The 18,870-nt window shown below is 40.3% G+C and overlaps 1 protein-coding gene across 1 annotated transcript; it reads right to left on the reverse strand.

Moving 5' to 3' along the window:
• Window positions 1–313: 313 nt before the first annotated feature.
• Window positions 314–16,234, reverse strand: Mgarp (mitochondria localized glutamic acid rich protein). The gene is made up of 4 exons (XM_026386205.2): window positions 16,153–16,234; window positions 10,116–10,219; window positions 2,264–2,357; window positions 314–758 (listed from the first exon to the last, which is right to left on the reverse strand). The coding sequence occupies exons 1-4, from the start codon at window positions 16,232–16,234 to the stop codon at window positions 328–330; spliced, it is 711 nt and encodes a 236-aa protein (XP_026241990.1). The 3' UTR covers window positions 314–327.
• Window positions 16,235–18,870: the final 2,636 nt, after the last annotated feature.

Here is an 18,870-nt window from a genome sequence, read left to right on the forward strand (position 1 = left end):
GTTGCTGATGCTGGCCTGGATCTTGTGAGCCTCCTGCCTCAGCCTCTGAAGCTGCTAGGATCACAGGCGTGTGCCACTGTACCCAGCTAAAACTATAAACTCTTTACTGCAATGTCACGATCTAATTTTAGAGAGTAGAAAATAATTAAGAAATGTAAAATTGGAAATCTCTCAAAACTCTACCAGAAGATACCAAAAATCTTTTAAGGATCATCGAAGTGTTTTAGGAAGATATCTTTTCAAAACCAAAATTACTGAAAATACAAAGGCAGCTATTAGACACACTATTATGTTTTTGTTTTTGCAGAACCTGCTACTGGCAGGAGATTAGCCTGAGGCAGCCTCGGAACCAGCATCAGCTTCTTCCTGCAAAGGCCCAGCAGAGGACTGGGAATCAGCTGGAGAAGTTCCTTCCAGCTCAGCACATTCCTGGGAGCAGTCGTTCTCTGGAATACCTTGATGGTTGCAGGTGGAAATGCCTTCACCTGCTGCTACATTCGTAGCCTCTGGGGTCATTTCAGAACCGTCCTCTGTGGTGTCACCTGTCTGTGCACTTGTAACCTTGGGCTCCATTTCAGCACCCACAGCCGTCACCTCCTCCTTAGTGGCCTCCACACCACCTGGACCCGTGGACTCTTCTACGTCCCCAACTGCAGCCTCTGCAATTTCTTCAGCACCTACCACCTCAGCTTGCACGACAGAAACTTCCAGAGCTTCTGAACTCGCTTTCTCAGCTTCTGCCACATTCTCTTTTTCACCTTTAAGATTTAGTCCATTAAGCAGAATGTTAATTTAAAGAACATGGGACGCAATTGTACACTGTGCAATCATTTAAAAAACTGAGTCAGATCTACATGTGCTGATATTTAATGGTCTTCCAAGTGGACTTAAAAGGAAAAATCAAGGAAAGAACAATGTATACAGTATGGACAAAAAGGGGTGTTATATAGCCAGAGGGCTGTATTTGCAAAGACCCTCTCTGGGATTCAAAGAAACTGATAATGTCAGTTGCCTTTTGGGAGGGAAGATGAGAGATCTGCTTTCTTAAAAACTCTTTTGAACTTAAAAAATTTGCATATATTACTTAGTCAAACACTAATACTAACAAATAACCACCATTTCAACCTTCCATATGAGATGGTATGGAAGAGTGGCCAAGGTGCTAGCTGATGACCCTGAGGAAACCACTAATCCTCTCTCAACTTCAGCTTAATCATCTGTAAATAAGAATACTGATAATATTTACTTCACAAGGCTATTGTGAAGATTAACTAAAATAATCTACATAAAATGGGCCTTCAAGCCAATAAAGTGTTACGCAGATGCTGTATTAATAATATTATAATAATATTTGTAATGATAATATTATTATAAACAGACTTCTCATGATTCTATTCAATAACATTTATCAGTGATATTCTGTCTCTTATTGTTGTTATGATGAAAAGGGTAAACTGATTCATGAGCAGCCAGTATCTCCGTCCCTAAATAGTGCCCATGGCAATTGATAATGGCATTAACATTGAGATGGAAAAAAACTATTTTAAAGTAAATAGTTGTAGGGGCTGCAATTGTGGCTCAGTGATAGAGTGTTTGCCTCCCATATGTGAGCACTGGGTTTAGTCCTCAGTACCACATAAAAATAAATTAATTAAGAAAAGCTATTATGTCTATCTACATCTAAAAATTTTTTTTTAAAAGTAAGTAGTTGTAGGCAAGAAATGGACATAAGGGTGACTATGTCAACTTTCTGTCCCCAGGATTGACATTTTTATCAATGGAGGGGCTCAGTGTACCCAACTCTAATGGCCAGTACACTTTCAGCAAAGACACAAGGAGGTCTTAGTCAAAACAGAAACAAAAATTAACCTTATGATTTAAAAAAAAAATGAGGGAAACGAAAGGTCAAGCTGCTGAGGGAGACAAATTCTAAAATTATGCCCGCATGAATGGATGTCTGAGTAGGAGACAAATAATATTACCACACAAAGAAGTCAAAGCCACGGTCAGCGGCATGAATGCAAAATGTTCATTTATCAAATGCACTCATCCAAAATGCCTAAGAATATTCTTTAGATTTTTGGTTGGGCTTTTCCTTCCTGAATGAATTCCTACAAAGAGCCATTCTGGATTAAGTTAGCCAAGAAGCCAAAGGCAAATAGTGTTCATTGCTAGTCTAAGAGGATGGGAATCAGTGTCTCAAAAATAAATAAATAAATAAATAAATAAATAATAAATAAAATAATTAAGAAAGTCCCCTTACCTTGAAGTGGATGTAACTCTGCTTTTGTTTTTTCTTTCAAATTTGTTATATGTTCTGTGTGTTTGGCTTGCTTTGATGTGACTGTCTTGTAAGTCTGAAAGAAAATGTGTACTTAACTTTACTTCCTTTTTTGGGGGGGTACTGGGGATTGAACTCAGGGGTACTTTGTCATTGAGCTACATCCACAGCACCCCCCTCCTTTTTTTTTTTTTTTTTTTGATCGTGCTAGGGATTGAACTTGGGGCCTTGTGCATGCTAGGAAGCACTCTACCAACTGAGCTATATCCATAGACCCTAGCCCCAGCCCTTTTTGTTTTGAGACAGAATCTCACTAAAATTGCTTAGGGCCTTGCCAACTTGCTGAGGCTGGCTTTGAACTTGCGATCCTCCTGTTTCAGCCTCCTGAGTTCCTGGGATTACAGATATGCACCACCATGCCCAGCCTTAGTTTATTTCTTAAACTCTTGCCAAGTTCAAAGGTACACACGGTTCTCCATGTAATTACCATAAGAAGTTTAAGCCACAATCCCAGTGCAGCCAAGAAGGGAAACCAACTTTACCATTTATTCTTTTACTTCTCCTTTGGACAGTTTTGTCATTAAGTGGAATGCTTAAAAAAGAAAAGGAAAGGAACATGCTCTAACGAGTCAAAGTCAGCTGAAAACATGCACAGGAAATAAGAAGATGAGGACAAAGAAGGAAAAAATTAATTATGCCAGAACCAAAATATCCTCACAGACATTTACAAACATCCTCCAGAACTTATCACGGACAAAGGTAAATCCAGGTTCACGCAGACACTCACATACAAATATTCGTGGTGGTTTCATTTATAATGGTCAAATAACAAGAATCAGCTCAGATGGTCTACAAAGGATGAACTGTTAAACTAGCTGTGGTCTTTCTGTAACAAGGAACACAACTCTGCAGCAAAAAGGAATGAACAGTGGGTACAAGTGACAGTTCCAATGAATCTCCAGGCAATTACACTGAGTGGGAAAAAGGCCACTCAAAAGGTTCCATACCTGTGGATCCATTTAGGTAGCATTCTTGAAACGACAAAAATATAGAAATAGAGAAGAGATTAGTTGGTTGCCAGGGGTTAGGAGAAAGGGAGGGCAGAAGGGAGAGAATTATAAAAAGGTAGCATGAAAGATGCTTATAGTATTGGAACTATCCTGCATCTGAAAAGTGCTGACACATCTATGCACCTAGACAGGATAAAACTGCATAGAATTTAATGGGTGCATGTAAAACTAGTCAAATTGGATTAAGATGGATGAGTGGTATAAATGTCACTTTCCTGATGGTGATGTTGCATTATAGCAAAAAAGATTATCATTGGGGAAAATGAGGTAAAGGATAGAGAGAACTGCATGTGAATCTTACTTGTCTCACAATGAAATTTAAAAAAAAAAAAAATCTCCCAAATGACACACCACACAGCTACATCCTAAAGAAGATTTCTTAGGTAGGCTAGGGTGAGTCATAAAAAGCAACACTAGCTGACTGTAGGTTACTGGAGAAATAATATGGGGCAGAAAGTTATCTTAATTATAGACAAAATGTGCAGGCCTTCTTTCATTTCATACTCACAAGTCTTCTTTGGCCTATCACATTAGGCAATAATATTCAAAAAATAAAAATCTAACCAGGAATAGTGGTGCAAGCCCGTAATCCCAGCTACTCGGGAGACTGAGTCAGGAGGATCAAGGGTTTGAGGCCAGTCTAACCTGAACATAGTGAGATCCCTTCTCAAAAAACAAAACAAAACAAACAAACAAAAAACAAAAACAAAAAAAGAAAGAAGAAAGAAAGAAAGAAGCAGAGAAAAGAAGAAAATCTGATGCACACCTGTATCCCAGCAACTTGGGAAGCTGAGACAGGAGGATCATGAGTTCAAAACCAGCCTCAACAACTTAGCCAGGCCCTAGATAACTCAGAAAACCCTGTTTCTAAATAAAATATAAAAAGGGCTGGGGATGTGGCTCAGTGGTAAAGGGCCCCTGGGTTCAATCCCTGGTACTCCAAAAAACAAAAACAAAACAAAAAAACAAAGAAGAATATCTAGTGCTGGGGTTCAAGAATGGTAGAGTATGTACTTAGTACATCAAGGCCTGGATTTAATCCTCAGCACCAACAATAAATTAATAAATAAAAATGAAAATCTTATTATTTAGATAATATTATTTGTAATGTCTCCGCTTTTTTGGTAGTGATTTAACTCTTAGTGGTAGAATGATGAATTTTTAAAAGTTGTATATTCATATATATTTTCTAAATTTTAATAATCAGGAAGCTAGCACTTTATTTTTATTAATTAAATACAAACATCAGCACCCACCATTTTTTTATATTTTATTTAGAGACAAGGTCTCCGTGAGTTGTTTAGGGCCTCACTAAATTGCTGATGTTGTTTTTTTGTTTTGTGTTAATATTTTTTAATTGTAGATGGACACAATACCTTTATATTTATTTATTTTTATGTGGTGCTAAAAATTGAACCCAGTACCTCAAGTGGTAGGCAAGTGCTCTACCCCTTAGCTACAACTCCAGGCTCCTGAGGCTGGCTTTGAATTTGTGATCCTCCTGCCTCAGCCCCTGGGATCACAGGCAGATGCCACTGCACCCCACATCCCTAGTCCTTTTTACTTTCAGAAAGGGTCTTACTGTGTTGCCAAGGGTCTCAATAAATTGATAATGGTCTTGAATTTGTCATCTTCCTGTCCCAATCTCTATTTTATTTTATTTTTTTTTTAAAGAGAGAGTGAGAAAGGAGAGAGAGAGAGAATTTTTTTTTAATATTTATTTTTTAGTTCTCACATCCCTAGTCCTTTTTACTTTCAGAAAGGGTCTTACTGTGTTGCCAAGGGTCTCAATAAATTGATAATGGTCTTGAATTTGTCATCTTCCTGTCCCAATCTCTATTTTATTTTATTTTTTTTTTTAAAGAGAGAGTGAGAAAGGAGAGAGAGAGAGAATTTTTTTTTAATATTTATTTTTTAGTTCTCGGCGGACACAACATCTTTGTTGGTATGTGGTGCTGAGGATCGAACCCGGGTCGCACGCATGCCAGGCGAGCGCGCTACCGCTCGAGCCACATCCCCAGCCCTGTCCCAATCTCTAAAGTTGCTGGGATTACAGGTATGCACAATCATGCCCAGCTGGGGTTCTTTTTAGAAATACCTTTAGACCCTCAGAAAATTGAACTGATCTGGGACTATTTTATATCTAAGGAGCCCTAACAGTAGAATATTTTCCTTGGAAATGGAAAAGTGCTCTTGGCTACTGAGCATCCACGGATCAATTTGCAAAACCCTGCTACAGAATCATTTTAGTGCAGGAAAAGTGAAAGAGAAGGGAGGACTACAATACAGATTTTGTAGTGCTTCACATTCTGTGATTCCTAAAAGTAGTCTAAGATTCTTGGGAATTAAGGCTTTTAAGGTTTGATATTCAAATGAAAGAATCTCATTAAACATTAGTATTCGAGTGAATCAGACTTAGTGGGATTCCATTTTTACAACTCTGCTATACTCAGCCTTTGGATTTTGAAGTAAAAATAAAGTATCTCTGACTTTCTGTTAAAAAATAAATAGGGGGCTGGGGTTGTGGCTCAGTGGTAGAGGGCTTGCTTAGTATACATGAGGCACTGGGTTCAATCCTCAGCACCACATAAATGTAAAATAAAGATATTGTGTCCACCTAAAATTTAAAAATAAATATTAAAGTAAATAAATAAATAAAACTAGGGCTGGGGTTGTGGCTCAGCGGTAGAATGCTTGATTAGCATAAGTGAGGGCACTGGGTTCGATTCTCAGCACTGCATATCAATAAATGAATAAAATAAAGATCTATTAACAACTAAAAATTTTTTTAAAACTACATAATCTCAGATACGAAAGGGGACATAGATCATCATCTTGTTCAATTTTCATTCCATTTTGAGAGAATGAGGCTGCAAAGGGCTCTCAGGACTATTCAGTTGATAACCTTTCAGGGTTTTTTTTTTTTTTTTTTTGTGGTGCTGGGGATTGAACCCAGGGCCTTGTGCATTCGAGGCAAGCACTTTGCCAACTGAGATACATCCCCAGCCCTATAACCTTTCAGTTTAAGATTCATATTTTTTGGTGGGAGAGGGTACTGGAGATTGAACTTAAGGGCACTAGACCACTGAGCCACATCACCAACCCTATTTTTTAAAAAATAATTTTTAGATGTTGATGGACCTTTATTTTATTCATTTATTTATATGCAGTGCTGAGAATTGAACCCAGTGCCTCACTCATGCTAGGCAAGTGCTCTACCACTGAGCTCCAGCCCCAGCCTCAGACCTATTTTTTGTGTTTTATTTAGAGACAGGGTCTCACTGAGCTGCTTAGCGCCTCGCTTTTGCTGAGGCTGGTTTTGAATTTGCGATCCTCCTGCCTTAGTCTCCTGAGCCACTGGGATCACAGTTGTGTGAAACCACACCCGGCTCAGTTTAAGATTCCTTTTGCAAAGAAAGAATTAGCAGGGCTGGGGATGTGGCTCAAGCGGTAGCACGCTCGCCTGGCATACGTGTGGCCCGGGTTCGATCCTCAGCACCACGTACAAAGAAAGATGTTGTGTCTGCTGAAACTAAAAAATAAATATTAAAAATTCTCTCTCTCTCCCTCTCTCACATTCTCTTAAAAAAAAAAAAAAAAGAATTAGCAGACTAAAGAGGCTCATGTCTGGCACCAGTTCATATAATTAAGTAGTATTGTGATAGCCAGATGAAATTTAGTCTTTTAGATTCCCAGGTCATCCATCACACGGCCTAGTCCTAATTTGTTTTTTCAGGGTTTACATTCAACTATTGTGGCCTAGGCAACGAACTCAATATCAAGCAGCAGAATATGATAGAAGAAAAGGAAAATGGGTGTGAGTGAAAGCTGGCAGATACCAGTGACATATTTGAAGTTTCCTGACTAATTGAGGCTGTCACAATTCTGAAGGTTAGTCTGGTATGGTGGTACAAGCCTATAATCCTAGCTACTCAGGAGGCTGAGCAGGAGGATCACAAGTTTGAGGTCAGCCCTTAGCAACTTAGTGAGGCCCTAAGAAACTTAGCAAGACCTTGTCTCAAAAAAAAAAAAAAAAAAAAAAAAAGACTGGGAACACAGCTCAGTGGCAAAGCATCCCTGAGTTCAGCCCACAGTATTTAAAAACACAAAAAGGGCTGTGGTTGTGGCTCAGCGGTAGAGTGCCCATCTAGCACATTCGAGATCCTGGGTTCAATTCTCAGCACCCATCAGATTTTTTTTATTTGTTAGATTTTTGATTTAGAAAATTTATGACAAAATGGGAAAGGATTCAATAGGCTTACCTTATTTAATTCAAATGTTCTGTTATTTTAGCTCCAGAACTACACTTAAAAGCTTTATCCTGGAACCAGAGATGCATCTCAGTGCTAAGAGCATGTACTTAGCATGTGCAGGTCCTAGCACTAAAAACAAACAAACAAACAAAAAAACCAAGACTTTTGTCTTCCAGTGAATCCTGGAAGGTGTGGATGGAGGACTGGGGAGGAAAATATAGATAGAATTTTACATATGCTTCTTCTGAACTTTTAACAAATTATGAATATGACTTTTTTTTTGGGGGGGGGTACTGGGATTATAGGCATGCACCACCATGCCTGGCATGTGAATATGACTTTTTAAAATAAAACTATGTACAAAGAAAACAGAAATTATAGAAACAGTAAAAATATTGGGAGGAAGGAGAAAGGGATGGATAAGTGGAATACAAGACTTTTAAGGAAGTGAAACGCATGACACTGCCAAAGGTGGTAGAGTCATTATATATTTGTCAAAACCCACGGGACATACAATGTAAAGACTCAATCCTAAACTGGTTGCGGCAGTATACTTCTATAATCCCAGCAGTATGGGAGGCTGAGGAAGGAGGATCACAAGTTCAAAGCCAGTCTCATCAACTTAGCAAGGCTCCAAGCAACTTAGTAAGACTCTGTCTCAGAATAAAAAAATAAGCTGGGCTTGGTGGCACACGTTTGTAATCCCAGCAGCTCAGGAGGCTGAGGCAGGAGGATCGTGAGTTCAAAGCCAGCCTCAACAAAAGTGAGATGCTAAGCAACTCAATGAGACCCTGTCTCTAAATAAAATACAAAATAAGGCTGGTGGAATGACCCTGAGTTTAATCCCCGGTACCATAAATAAATAAATAAATAAATAAATAATAAAAAGGGCTGGAGATGTGGCTCAGTGGTTAAGCACGCTTAGGTTCAATTCCTGGTGCAATCAATCAATCAGTCAATAACGTGAACCCTAATGTAATTTCTGGACTTGAGTTAATAATGATGTATAAATATTGGCTCTTGGGCTGGGGATGTGGCTCAAGTGGTAGCGCGCTCGCCTGGCATGCGTGCGGCCCGGGTTCGATCCCCAGCACCACATACCAACAAAGATGTTGTGTCCGCCGAGAACTAAAAAATAAATAAATGTTAAAAAAAAAACATGTATTGTCTTTGGTGAGTTACTCTTTGGGTTAAAATATCTGGAGACCGAGATACTGATCTGTTTGATTGAGATACCGATCAATATGTTTCAGTATAGAACCTTGTATTTCATTAAAAAAAAAAAAAAATTGGCTCTTTAATTGTAACAGCTGTACCACACCAGAGCAAAATGTGAATAGGGGAAAGGAGGAGGGTGAGGGAATTTTTCAACACTTTCTGCTCTTTTTTTTTTGTGTTGGGGATGGAACCCAGGGCCTCATAGAAACTAGGCAAGAGTTCTGTCATTGATCTATACCCACAACTCCTTGCTCATTTTTCTATAAATCTAATAAACAAAAGTCTATTATTTTTAAAGTTAGTTGGACTGGAGGAGTAACTAGTGGGAGAATGCTTTAGTTAACATGACAAGGCCCTGGTTCCATCCTCAGCACTACTAAAAAATAAGTAAAAATTAAATTAAAAAATAAAATGAGTATATCTTCAAAACAATTTTTTTTTTTTTTTTGGTTCTAAGGATTTAACCCAGAGGCTCTTTACTCCTGAGTGACATCTCCAGCCCTTTTTATTTTTTTTAAAGAGAGAGAGAGAGAGAGAGAGAGAGAGAGAATTTTAATATTTACTTTTAGTTTTCTGCGGACACAACATCTTTGTTGGTATGTGGTGCTGAGGATCGAACCCGGGCCGCACGCATGCCAGGCGAGCGCGCTACCGCTTGAGCCACATCCCCAGCCCAGCCCTTTTTATTTTTATTTTGAGACAGGGTCTCACTAAATTGTTGAGAGCCTAGCTAAGTTGCTGAGGCTGCCCTTGAATTTGCCATCCTCCTGTTTCAGCCTCTCAAGTTGCTAGGATTACAAGTGTTGGCCACTGCCCCGACCCAAAACAATTCTTGTTAAACAGGAATAATAGTATCCACCTCATAGAATTATTGAAACTATTAAAGGATTTATGAGTTTGGCAAATGATAAATACTCAATTGTCAACTATTATTATTAGCATTTATAGTAACATTGCTTTTAATCCCAGGTGTACCAATAGGCTCGATGAAATTAGTGACCCTGCCCCAAAATAAAAAATTAAAAGGGCTGGGGATGTTGCTCAATTCTACAGCACCCCTGGGTTCAACCCCCAGTAATACAAAAAAATGATAACAATTTAGTTAATACATTTTTTTGGAAATTTTATATTTCTAATGACTATAGAGTATTTTTCAAATGTGTATGCTTAATGACATTTAAACCTATTTCTCTGTTGTATATTTAATATCGCATGTCCCAATTGCAACATTGCTTTGAGTTTTACCACAAGTTGTAAAATATATGAATTTCTGAACACTACATAAACACTTACATAATAGCCACCAGCACTGACTGTGACACCTACAACCAGATAATAAATCATATTGGATCCAGATGTTCCAGGGAATTTGTTAGATGACATCCAGCGAAGAGATGCTAGGAAAATAAGTTTAAACACAGTTAGCATCGCCATTTAAGCACAACTATGTAAAATAATTTCATCTTTTAAGATGTTTCTCCTCAGTGAACCTAGAATCTATTATCATCAAATGATTTTAGCTTAAGGGAATATGGTATCACAAGGCAGGTAATAATTCCACTTGACATTTTCCCAATCTAATTTGATAAGTACTTGTGAAGCCTGTCATCTTGATGTTAAGCATCATGCTTTTCTTGGAAGGGATGCAGGTGTAGGTAAGGAGAAGTGACAGGAGTACTAAATAATCTTAACAGCAAAATGACAAGCATATTAGCAAAGAAATCCATTTACTGTACACATTCAACTATAGGGGAAAGGAAGAGAGGGTGGAAATGATTATTTTTCAAAAAAGTAAACGTATTTATACCTAAAATTTCATAAAATTCAATTTATTTCATAAAATTCAATTCAATTCAATTTATGTATGTTAAATAAAACATTAATTTAAAAATCCAAGCTGGGCACAGTGGTACACACCAGTACTCAGTGGCTTGGGAGACTAGGGCAGGCAGGAGGATCATAAGTGAAAGCCAGCCTCAGCAAAAGCGAGGTGCTAAGCAACCCAGTGAGAACCTGTCTTTAAACAAATAAAATACAAAATAAGGCTGGGGATGTGGCTCAGTGGTCAAGTGCCCCTGAGTTCAATCCCAGTACTGCCCCCTCATAAGTAAAAATCCAACATTTTTTATAAATCTATAATAGAAATGTGGATACAGAAAGAAATCTGGATTTTTCTAATACCATAGAAAGCAAAGAGGGCCAGCTGGGTGCAGTAGTGCACACCTGTAAGCCCAACAGCTTGGGAGGCTGAGGCAGGAAGATCACAAGTTCAAGGCCAGCCTCAGTGACTTAGTGAGGCCCTAAGAAACTCAGGGAGAGCCTGTTTCTAAATAAAATATAAAAAGGGCTGGGGATGTGGCTCAGTGGTTGAGCATCCATGGGTTAAAAAAATAAAACAAAACAAAACAAAAAGCTTTTAGTTTGTTTGGTTTTAGTTGTAGAGGGACACAATACCTTTATTTTATTTTATTTATTTATTTTTATGTGGTACTGTTGATAGAACCCAGTGCTTCACAGGTACGAGGCAAGTGCTCCACCACTGAGCTAAAGCCCCAACCCAGATAAAAGCTTTCCTTAAGCCAAATGTTGCAATAAGATCATATCTGAGGGCTGGGGATGTGGCTCAAGTGGTGGCATGTGGCATGCATGCGGCCCGGGTTCGATCCTCAGCACCACATACCAACAAAGATGTTGTGTCCGCCGAGAACTAAAAAATAAATATTAAAAAAATTCTCTCTCTCTCTCTCTCCTCTCTCACTCTCTTAAAAAAAAAAAAAAAGATCATATCTGAAATAGAAGTGAAATTCTGTAAAACTAATAATTTTTTTTTTGGGGGGGGGAATACTGGAGATTGAACCCAGGGGCACTCATCCGCTGAGCCACATCCCCAATCCTATTTTTTTTCCAGTACTATCTTTTTAAATTTACTTATTTATTCTAATTTGTTATACATGACAGCAAAATGCATTTCAATTCATTGTATACACACAGGGCACAATTTTTCATGTCTCTGGTTGTACACAAGGTAGAGTCATAACATTCATGTCTTCATACATGTACTTAGGGTAATGATGTCCATTACTTTTTTTTTTTTGATGTCCATTTCATTCCACCACTCCCTTGCCCCCTCCCTCCCCCTCCCTCCCCTTTGGTGTATCTAAAGTTCCTCCATTCCTCCCATGTTACCCCCCACCCCTATTATGGATCAGCATCCACATATCAGAGAAGACATTTGGCCTTTGGTTTTTTTGGGATTGGCTTACTTCACTTAGCATGATATTCTCCAACTCCATTCATTTACCTGCAAATGCTATGATTTTACCCAACCCTAGTTTGTATTTTATTTAGAGACAGGGTCTTACTGAGTTGCTTAGCACCTTGCCATTGCTGAGGCTGGCTTTGAACTCGAAATCTTCCTGTCTCAGCCTCCCGAGCCACTGGGATTACAGGCGTGTGCCACTGTGCCAGGCCTATTTTTATATTTAAAATTTAATTTTGGGGCTGGAGTTGTATGTCAGTGGTGGAGCATGTGTGAGGCAATGAGTTTGATCCTCAGTACCATAGACAAATAAATCAATAAGACGCAGGTATTTTGTCCATCTATAATTTAAAAATGTTTTTTAAAAAATATTTATTTTTTAGTTCTAGAATATGTATATGCACTAATGATCTGGAATTGAAAGTTTTTCAGTGGACTTAAAGCTGGAAGGAGCTTAAACTTCATGTAGCTCAAATTCTTTATCTTAAAGGTGAAAAGAGAGAGAGACGTTTCTGTATTCATTCAACAAATACATTTGAGCACTTTGGAATTCTTAGGAATTGTCAGAAGCATCAAGGACACAACTATGAACAAGAGTAGCTCAGAGTCTAGAAAGAGGGGACACTTGTACAGACAAATAACTGCAGACAAATAATTGCAATAGAGTAGGACTAAAGTTGCTATAGATGTTAAACAGATAAAAATGCTAAGAAAACTGAGCTAGCAGGCTCAAGGTAGCTGTTACAATTGAAGAGACACCACCTGAGTTTTGAAGTGGGCCTTCCTCTGATAAATAAAAGGAGAAATGGCATTGGAGGCAGGAGGCACAACACAGCAAAGCAAGAGATTGGGCAACTGGGAAAGTGCAAATAATTTGAGGTGGCCTAATGGAGAGTGCTCAGGCGCAGGGACCAAGAGAGACCAAATTGCCCAGGCAAACCTTAAGACATCTCTACTGGTTATAAGCTTCACAGTAGCAAAATCACAATGATTTCCTGTTTGTGTTCTTCGTTTGGATTTAAATGACCATTTTGGGTCACGTGTGGTGGCAAAGGCCTGTATTCCCAGCAACTCACAAGTTCAAGGCTAGCCTCAGCTACTTATGGAGACCCTGTCTCAAAATAAAAAATAAATAAATAAAAAGGGCTGGAGATGTAGCTCAGTGGTTAGCACCCCTAGGTTCAATCCCCAGCATCAAAAAAAAGAGACCATATTGGAGAAAAAAAAATTCCATATAATTCCATATAAATGTGCCCAAGGGACTAATAAAAAGATTATGGCTTTGGCTTGTGCTAGATTGTTGTTGGCTTGAAAATATATCTGTGAGCTGGCAAGTGAAGTGTTTTGTAGTCCCATCCGATGAGGAGGTTGAGGCAGGAGGACTGCTTGAGTTTAGGAACTTGTGGCTAGCCTGAACAATGAAAAGAATCCCATATGCCTCTGTTCAGACTCAGGGATCTGTGCATGCTAGGCAAATGCTCTACCATTGAGTTATACCCCTAGGACTCAAAAAGATTTCTTTATTTTTAATAATGTGTTAATTTTTTTTATTTTTGGTATTGGGGATTGAATCCAGGACCTCATGAATTCTAGATAAGTGGTCTACCACTGAGCTACATCTCTAGCTTAAAAATATATTTTTTTAAAATAGAAAGTCATAAAGAAAATTATCAGGGGTTTAAGTAGACAAATACTTGAAAACTTATTTGAAATAGTAAAGAAATGCGGGGGCTGGGGATGTGGCTCAAGTGGTAGCGCGCTCGCCTGGCATGCGTGCGGCCGGGTTGGATCCTCAGCACCACATACCAACAAAGATGTTGTGTCTGCCGAGAACTAAAAAAAAAATAAATAAATATTAAAAAAAAAAAGAAATGGGAAATATTCAATAGGAATTAATCAGACAAGTTTTAGTACCTTCATAAAATGTGAAACAAATAATCTATAACTTTTGCAGAAGAATATTTACTTCCAGCAGAAAATGTTTACAACATACTAAATGAACATTCATAGCAAAATACTATGTATGAGACTATCCAGATTTGTTTCCAGGAAAAATACACAGGGGGAAAAAAGATCTGGAAAACTATATGAAAAACTGTAAATAATAATGTTCCCTGAGTGGTAAGATTATAGATGACTTAGTTTAGATTTTGCCTTTCTGGACTTTCCCCAATGAACTATTATAAATCTAAATGATTTATTCATGAAGAAGTTATATTTTTAAAGGCAAAAAGAAGAGAAAAAATTTGATGAGACAGTTAAAATTTCTTTCATTTAAAAAAAAATCAAAGTAGAAAGTACCAATAAAAGGCTAATTAATGTCCATAACTGAAGACAAATAGGTTCCCACCTATGATAGTTCTTAAAACACAAATCAGTACTTAGAAAATAGTAGTTAGATGAGATAAAGACTCTTACTACCAGTATGGCTAATTACTTCTATTTTGCCCCATTTTGGAAAGAAAGTCACTCTGAATTGTGCCAGCTACCAAAAAAAACCGGTGTGTATGTTTGGGAGGTTTAGTTGGGAAAACCTGAAAGGCCACGGTCAAGGTCAGGAGGGCGGTGCTCATTTTCCCTCACTTCCCCATCAAAACAGCCCGTTATCTTCAGAAGTGTAAAATAAGGGTGTTGTCCCCATTTCACCAATGGGAGGACATAGCTCGTAGTAGGTATAATGATCAGCGAAGCGTGTGGGGCATCTTCCCCGCACTTGCATTTTAAAAGAAAAACACAAGCTAGTTGGGCAGACCTTCTTCCTCCTTCTCGCCTCCACCAACACACGCCTAATTTAAGCCGAAAAACAAAAAAACAAGACAACAGAAAAACGCAAAAACAAAAAACAACAACAACAACAAAACTGGCGCACGGAATTTCCCGCAGGACTCTTTCGGCCTCGAATCCACACTCCGGGTAAAGCCGCCTCGGGAGCTTCGGGAGGAGGGTGGAAGTGAAGAGAGAATCCAGACCTTTCCCTGAGATTGTCTAACCTCCGTCCCTCGATCAGCGACCGGGAAGGGTGCCCGAGGACCAGGAAAGGGCGGCGGGGGTCGGACTGCAGATCTCGTCCCAGAGCCCCGGGCAGCCAGGGTGAAAAAAAGATTCTTGCTGGCTCACTAGTGAAGCACCTACTATGTTCCAGGCTCTGTAGGGGGGTGGGGTACCGGGGACGGGACCCAGGGGCACTTTACCACTCAGCTACATCCCCAGCCCTTTTTATTTTTATTTTGAGGCAGAGTCTGGCACAGTGGCTCAGGGCCTCGCTAAATTGCTGAGGCTGGCTGTGAACTTGCCACCTCCCGGCTTCAGTTTTCTGCATCGCTGGGATCAAGGGCGTGTGCCGCTCCGTCCGGTTCATGCCAATTCTTATTTCATCAACTTCCACCTTGCCACCTCCCCTTTAGAATCGCATCCTTTTCTCACGCATCCCTAAAGCCAAAGATGAAAAATATTTGAACCCCAGAGCCAAACAGCTGGAGAGCCGCAGGCCTATCTGCAACCTGGTTTAGGAAAGCGACCGAAGCGCTCTTCCTCTGGGGGGACGCTGAGGCCAGGCTGCTCGCGGGGTTCCGGCTCTCGTGCCCGGCCAGGTTTGGTGACTTAGCTTTTACGCACGTCTACTTCTCCGCACTCGCTCCCGCGCGCCGCCCGGCTCGCGGCGGAGTCCACCTTCCCACCCAATCCTGCTTCCTCCCGAGATCGGGGAGCGAAACGATCCCTATTACAATAAAAGTAGTAAGCTACGAGTATGTTCGCCAGGCACTTTTAAAAGTGCGTGTAACTGTACATTAACTCATGAAAACTCACAATCATCACTGTTTCCACTGAACGGATGGATGATGAAAACATGTTAGATCACTCTCTCGAGGTCCACATTTGAACCAGAAATCCTAGTCCGGATTCAGAGGCCACGCTGAAAGGTTCCCTACTGCCCAAGCATCCGAGAACTTTGGAGCCTCGTCCCCTCCAAACTTTCCCTTATTCCCCTGCACCCCCAACCCAGCCTTCCGCTGCTCCGGGTCGAGTTTGGCGGACTGGGTGCCGGAGGATCCAGGGGCTTCCCGCACTCACCGTCCTTCCCGAGCGGCGCGGGGTTGGGGGGAGCCCTCAACGGCAGCGCCAAGGTCTTTGAGACCACCCTGCGGAGATACATCGCGCCTGGGTAGCGGCGCGGCAGCCTAGATTGCCTGGCGCAGACTGCACAGACTCCGCGAGGCGGTGAGCCTCGAGCGCCCCGCCCCGGGGTGGGGCGCCGACCCCGGCCCAGCCCCGCCTGGCAGGTCCGGGTCCACCGCCCAGGGCTTGGGTCTGCACAGTCCATCCCCGCCCAGCCTGCAGCTGGACTGCTTTCCCGGTGTCGGGGAAGCTGATGACAGCATCTCGGAAAAGGAATCGGGAACCTAGAAGTTGTCACCTGCCTGACCCTTCTGTTCCACTGAATGTAACTCCTGCAGAGTGGACTGGAAATGTTGGAGAATCTCATCGGATTCAACACTGACATGGTTTATCATGCTGGATGGAATCTGAACCCAGTTTCTCTCGCACTCGGAGGAAAAGGCAGCGGTAATTTTTTACAGGTAGAGTGAGGGGAGGGGTAGCCCTAACTTCCATTAATCCTAAGAAAATCCCTAGGCCATGGCTGGATTTCTAGGCAAATCATTGTTAAAACGACTTTAAATACAAACATCAAAAAACACTAGCGCGGTGCGGTGGCGCAGACCTGTAATCCCACGACTAAGGAGGCTGAGAGAGGAGGATCATATCTTCGAAGCCAGCCTTGGCGATTTACCAAAGGAAAAAAAAAAAAAAAAAGAAAAAGAAAGAAAAAAGGCGGGCGGGGACGGGGATCGCGACTGGGGATATAGCTTGGTGGTAAAGTGCCCCCCGAGTTCATTCCCAGTACCAGTGGAAAACAAAAAAAAACCCAAATGTTGTATATTCCTCTGTGGGAAGTGAAAATAGTATTTTCACATCTACTAAAAATGCTAAATTATTATCTTTCCCCAAATTTTAATTACTTACCTCATTGTGACTACAAGAATTTGTTATGGTTTGAATATGGAAACCAATAATTTATAACGTTTTCAAAATGATTAATCTTTGGAAAGCACTATTTTTTACTCTTATAATCCTTCATGTGTTTGACATTTGACAGTTTATAAAGCACTTTCACATATCTCCTTTAATTCTCACTCCAACTCTCAGAGAGGTGGCAGTTATTTCCTTTAGCAAATGACAACATCAGCTGGTGGGGAAATAATGTTCAAGAATTTACTGATGGTCATGAGTTTAAAAAAAAAAAAAAGACCTGAATTTAATACTTCTAGCTCCAAGTTCTGGAAGTCATGTAACAGGCAAAATAGTCTTCCTTTGCTATGTAAATAAACATTTTTTCAGACGTTATAGTCCTGAACCATTCATTCTAATAATATTAACATCCTCACAAGAGGAGTACAAACCATTTTTTTAAAAAGTTATTCATTTATTTATATGTGGTGCTGAAGATCCAACCCAGGGCCTTGTATGTGCTAGGCAAGCACTCTACCGCTGAACCACAACCCCAGCCCCGCCCCTTTAAAAAAATTAATACTTGCAGTAGTTATAGGCTGGGGGAATAGTTAATAGCCTGGGGTTGCAAATCAATGGTAGAAAACAGGCTTAGAATGCTGAAGGCCCTGGTTCTAGCCCCAGTACTACATTAAAAGAGAGAGAGAGAGAGAGAGAGAGAGAGAGAGAGAGAGAGAGAGAGAAGGAAACAAAACAAAAAGAGCTCTTAACTATCCCTAGTGATTAAGCCTTTAACAAGAGCAATTAGGTCATCTGTAGTAAGTTAAGGGTCAAGTTTAGCTAAAAGTAGCAAAAGGGGTATATACCCAGAAGTTGAGAATAGAAAACCACAGATTAACATACTTGTTATATTTGACCAGCACCAAGTGCATAATCTTTAGCAAACCAAGAAGCGCTTCTCTACATTGCTGGTGGTGTGGAATGTTTAATGAACAACGACAGTCTGATAAATCAAACTGCAGCCACAGCTACTTCATTCCTTGGTGTACTTAGGGATGGGATGGTTATCAGAGACAGAAAAAAAAGAATCATTTTATTTATTTATTTAGGGTACTGGGGATTGAACTCAGGGGCCCTCAACCACTGAGCTACTCCCCAGACCTTTTTTTGTATTTTAGTTAGAGACAGGGTTTCACTGAGTTGCTTAGCGGCTCGCTGTTGCTGAGGTTGGCTTTGAACTCCCGATCTTCCTGCCTCAGCCTCTGGAGCTGCCGGGATTATAGGTGTGCCACCTGGCCAGCTAGTAAATGCATTTTAATGAATGAATGGATGCACTTATTGTATTTAATACTGTATATTGTAAACCTTAAATCCCAAAGCTCCCCTAAATAGTATTCTTTCTGAGCAAACACTTATAAACAATATTTATAAACAATCCCAGCTCTAAGGCTTTCAGAATTAAATTGTAAATTGTTGAGTGTGGTGATCCACACCTGTAATCCCAGCTACTCAGGAGGCTAGAGGATTGTGAGTTCAAGGCCAGTATGGGCAACGTTGTGGGACCAGTCTGAACAAGACAAATTGTTATTACTTACAGAGACTATGGCTTAAGGTTAAAGAGACACAGTATCAACGTCTTTTCTTTTGAGCTGCTGTCAAGCTCACCATCAATGGGGTCAATGAAATCTCTGACTAGGTATCAATAATAAAGATAATTTAGGGGCTGGGGATGTGGCTCAAGCGGTAGCGCGCTCGCCTGGCATTCGTGCGGCCCGGGTTCGA

The sequence above is a fragment of the Urocitellus parryii genome, chromosome 10, assembly GCF_045843805.1.
Source record: "Urocitellus parryii isolate mUroPar1 chromosome 10, mUroPar1.hap1, whole genome shotgun sequence".
Classification (NCBI taxonomy): Eukaryota; Metazoa; Chordata; class Mammalia; order Rodentia; family Sciuridae; genus Urocitellus; species Urocitellus parryii.

Bases quoted from the DNA above. Each gene is read 5' to 3' on its own strand.
- Mgarp (XM_026386205.2), bottom strand. From the start codon at position 16,234: ATGTATCTCCGCAGGGTGGTCTCAAAGACCTTGGCGCTGCCGTTGAGG. The intron at 10,220-16,152 runs GTGAGTGCGGGA...TTATTTTCCTAG, and splicing joins CGCGCCGCTCGGGAAGGACG to CATCTCTTCGCTGGATGTCA. The intron at 2,358-10,115 runs GTAAGTGTTTAT...ATTTTCTTTCAG, and splicing joins TCAGTGCTGGTGGCTATTAT to ACTTACAAGACAGTCACATC.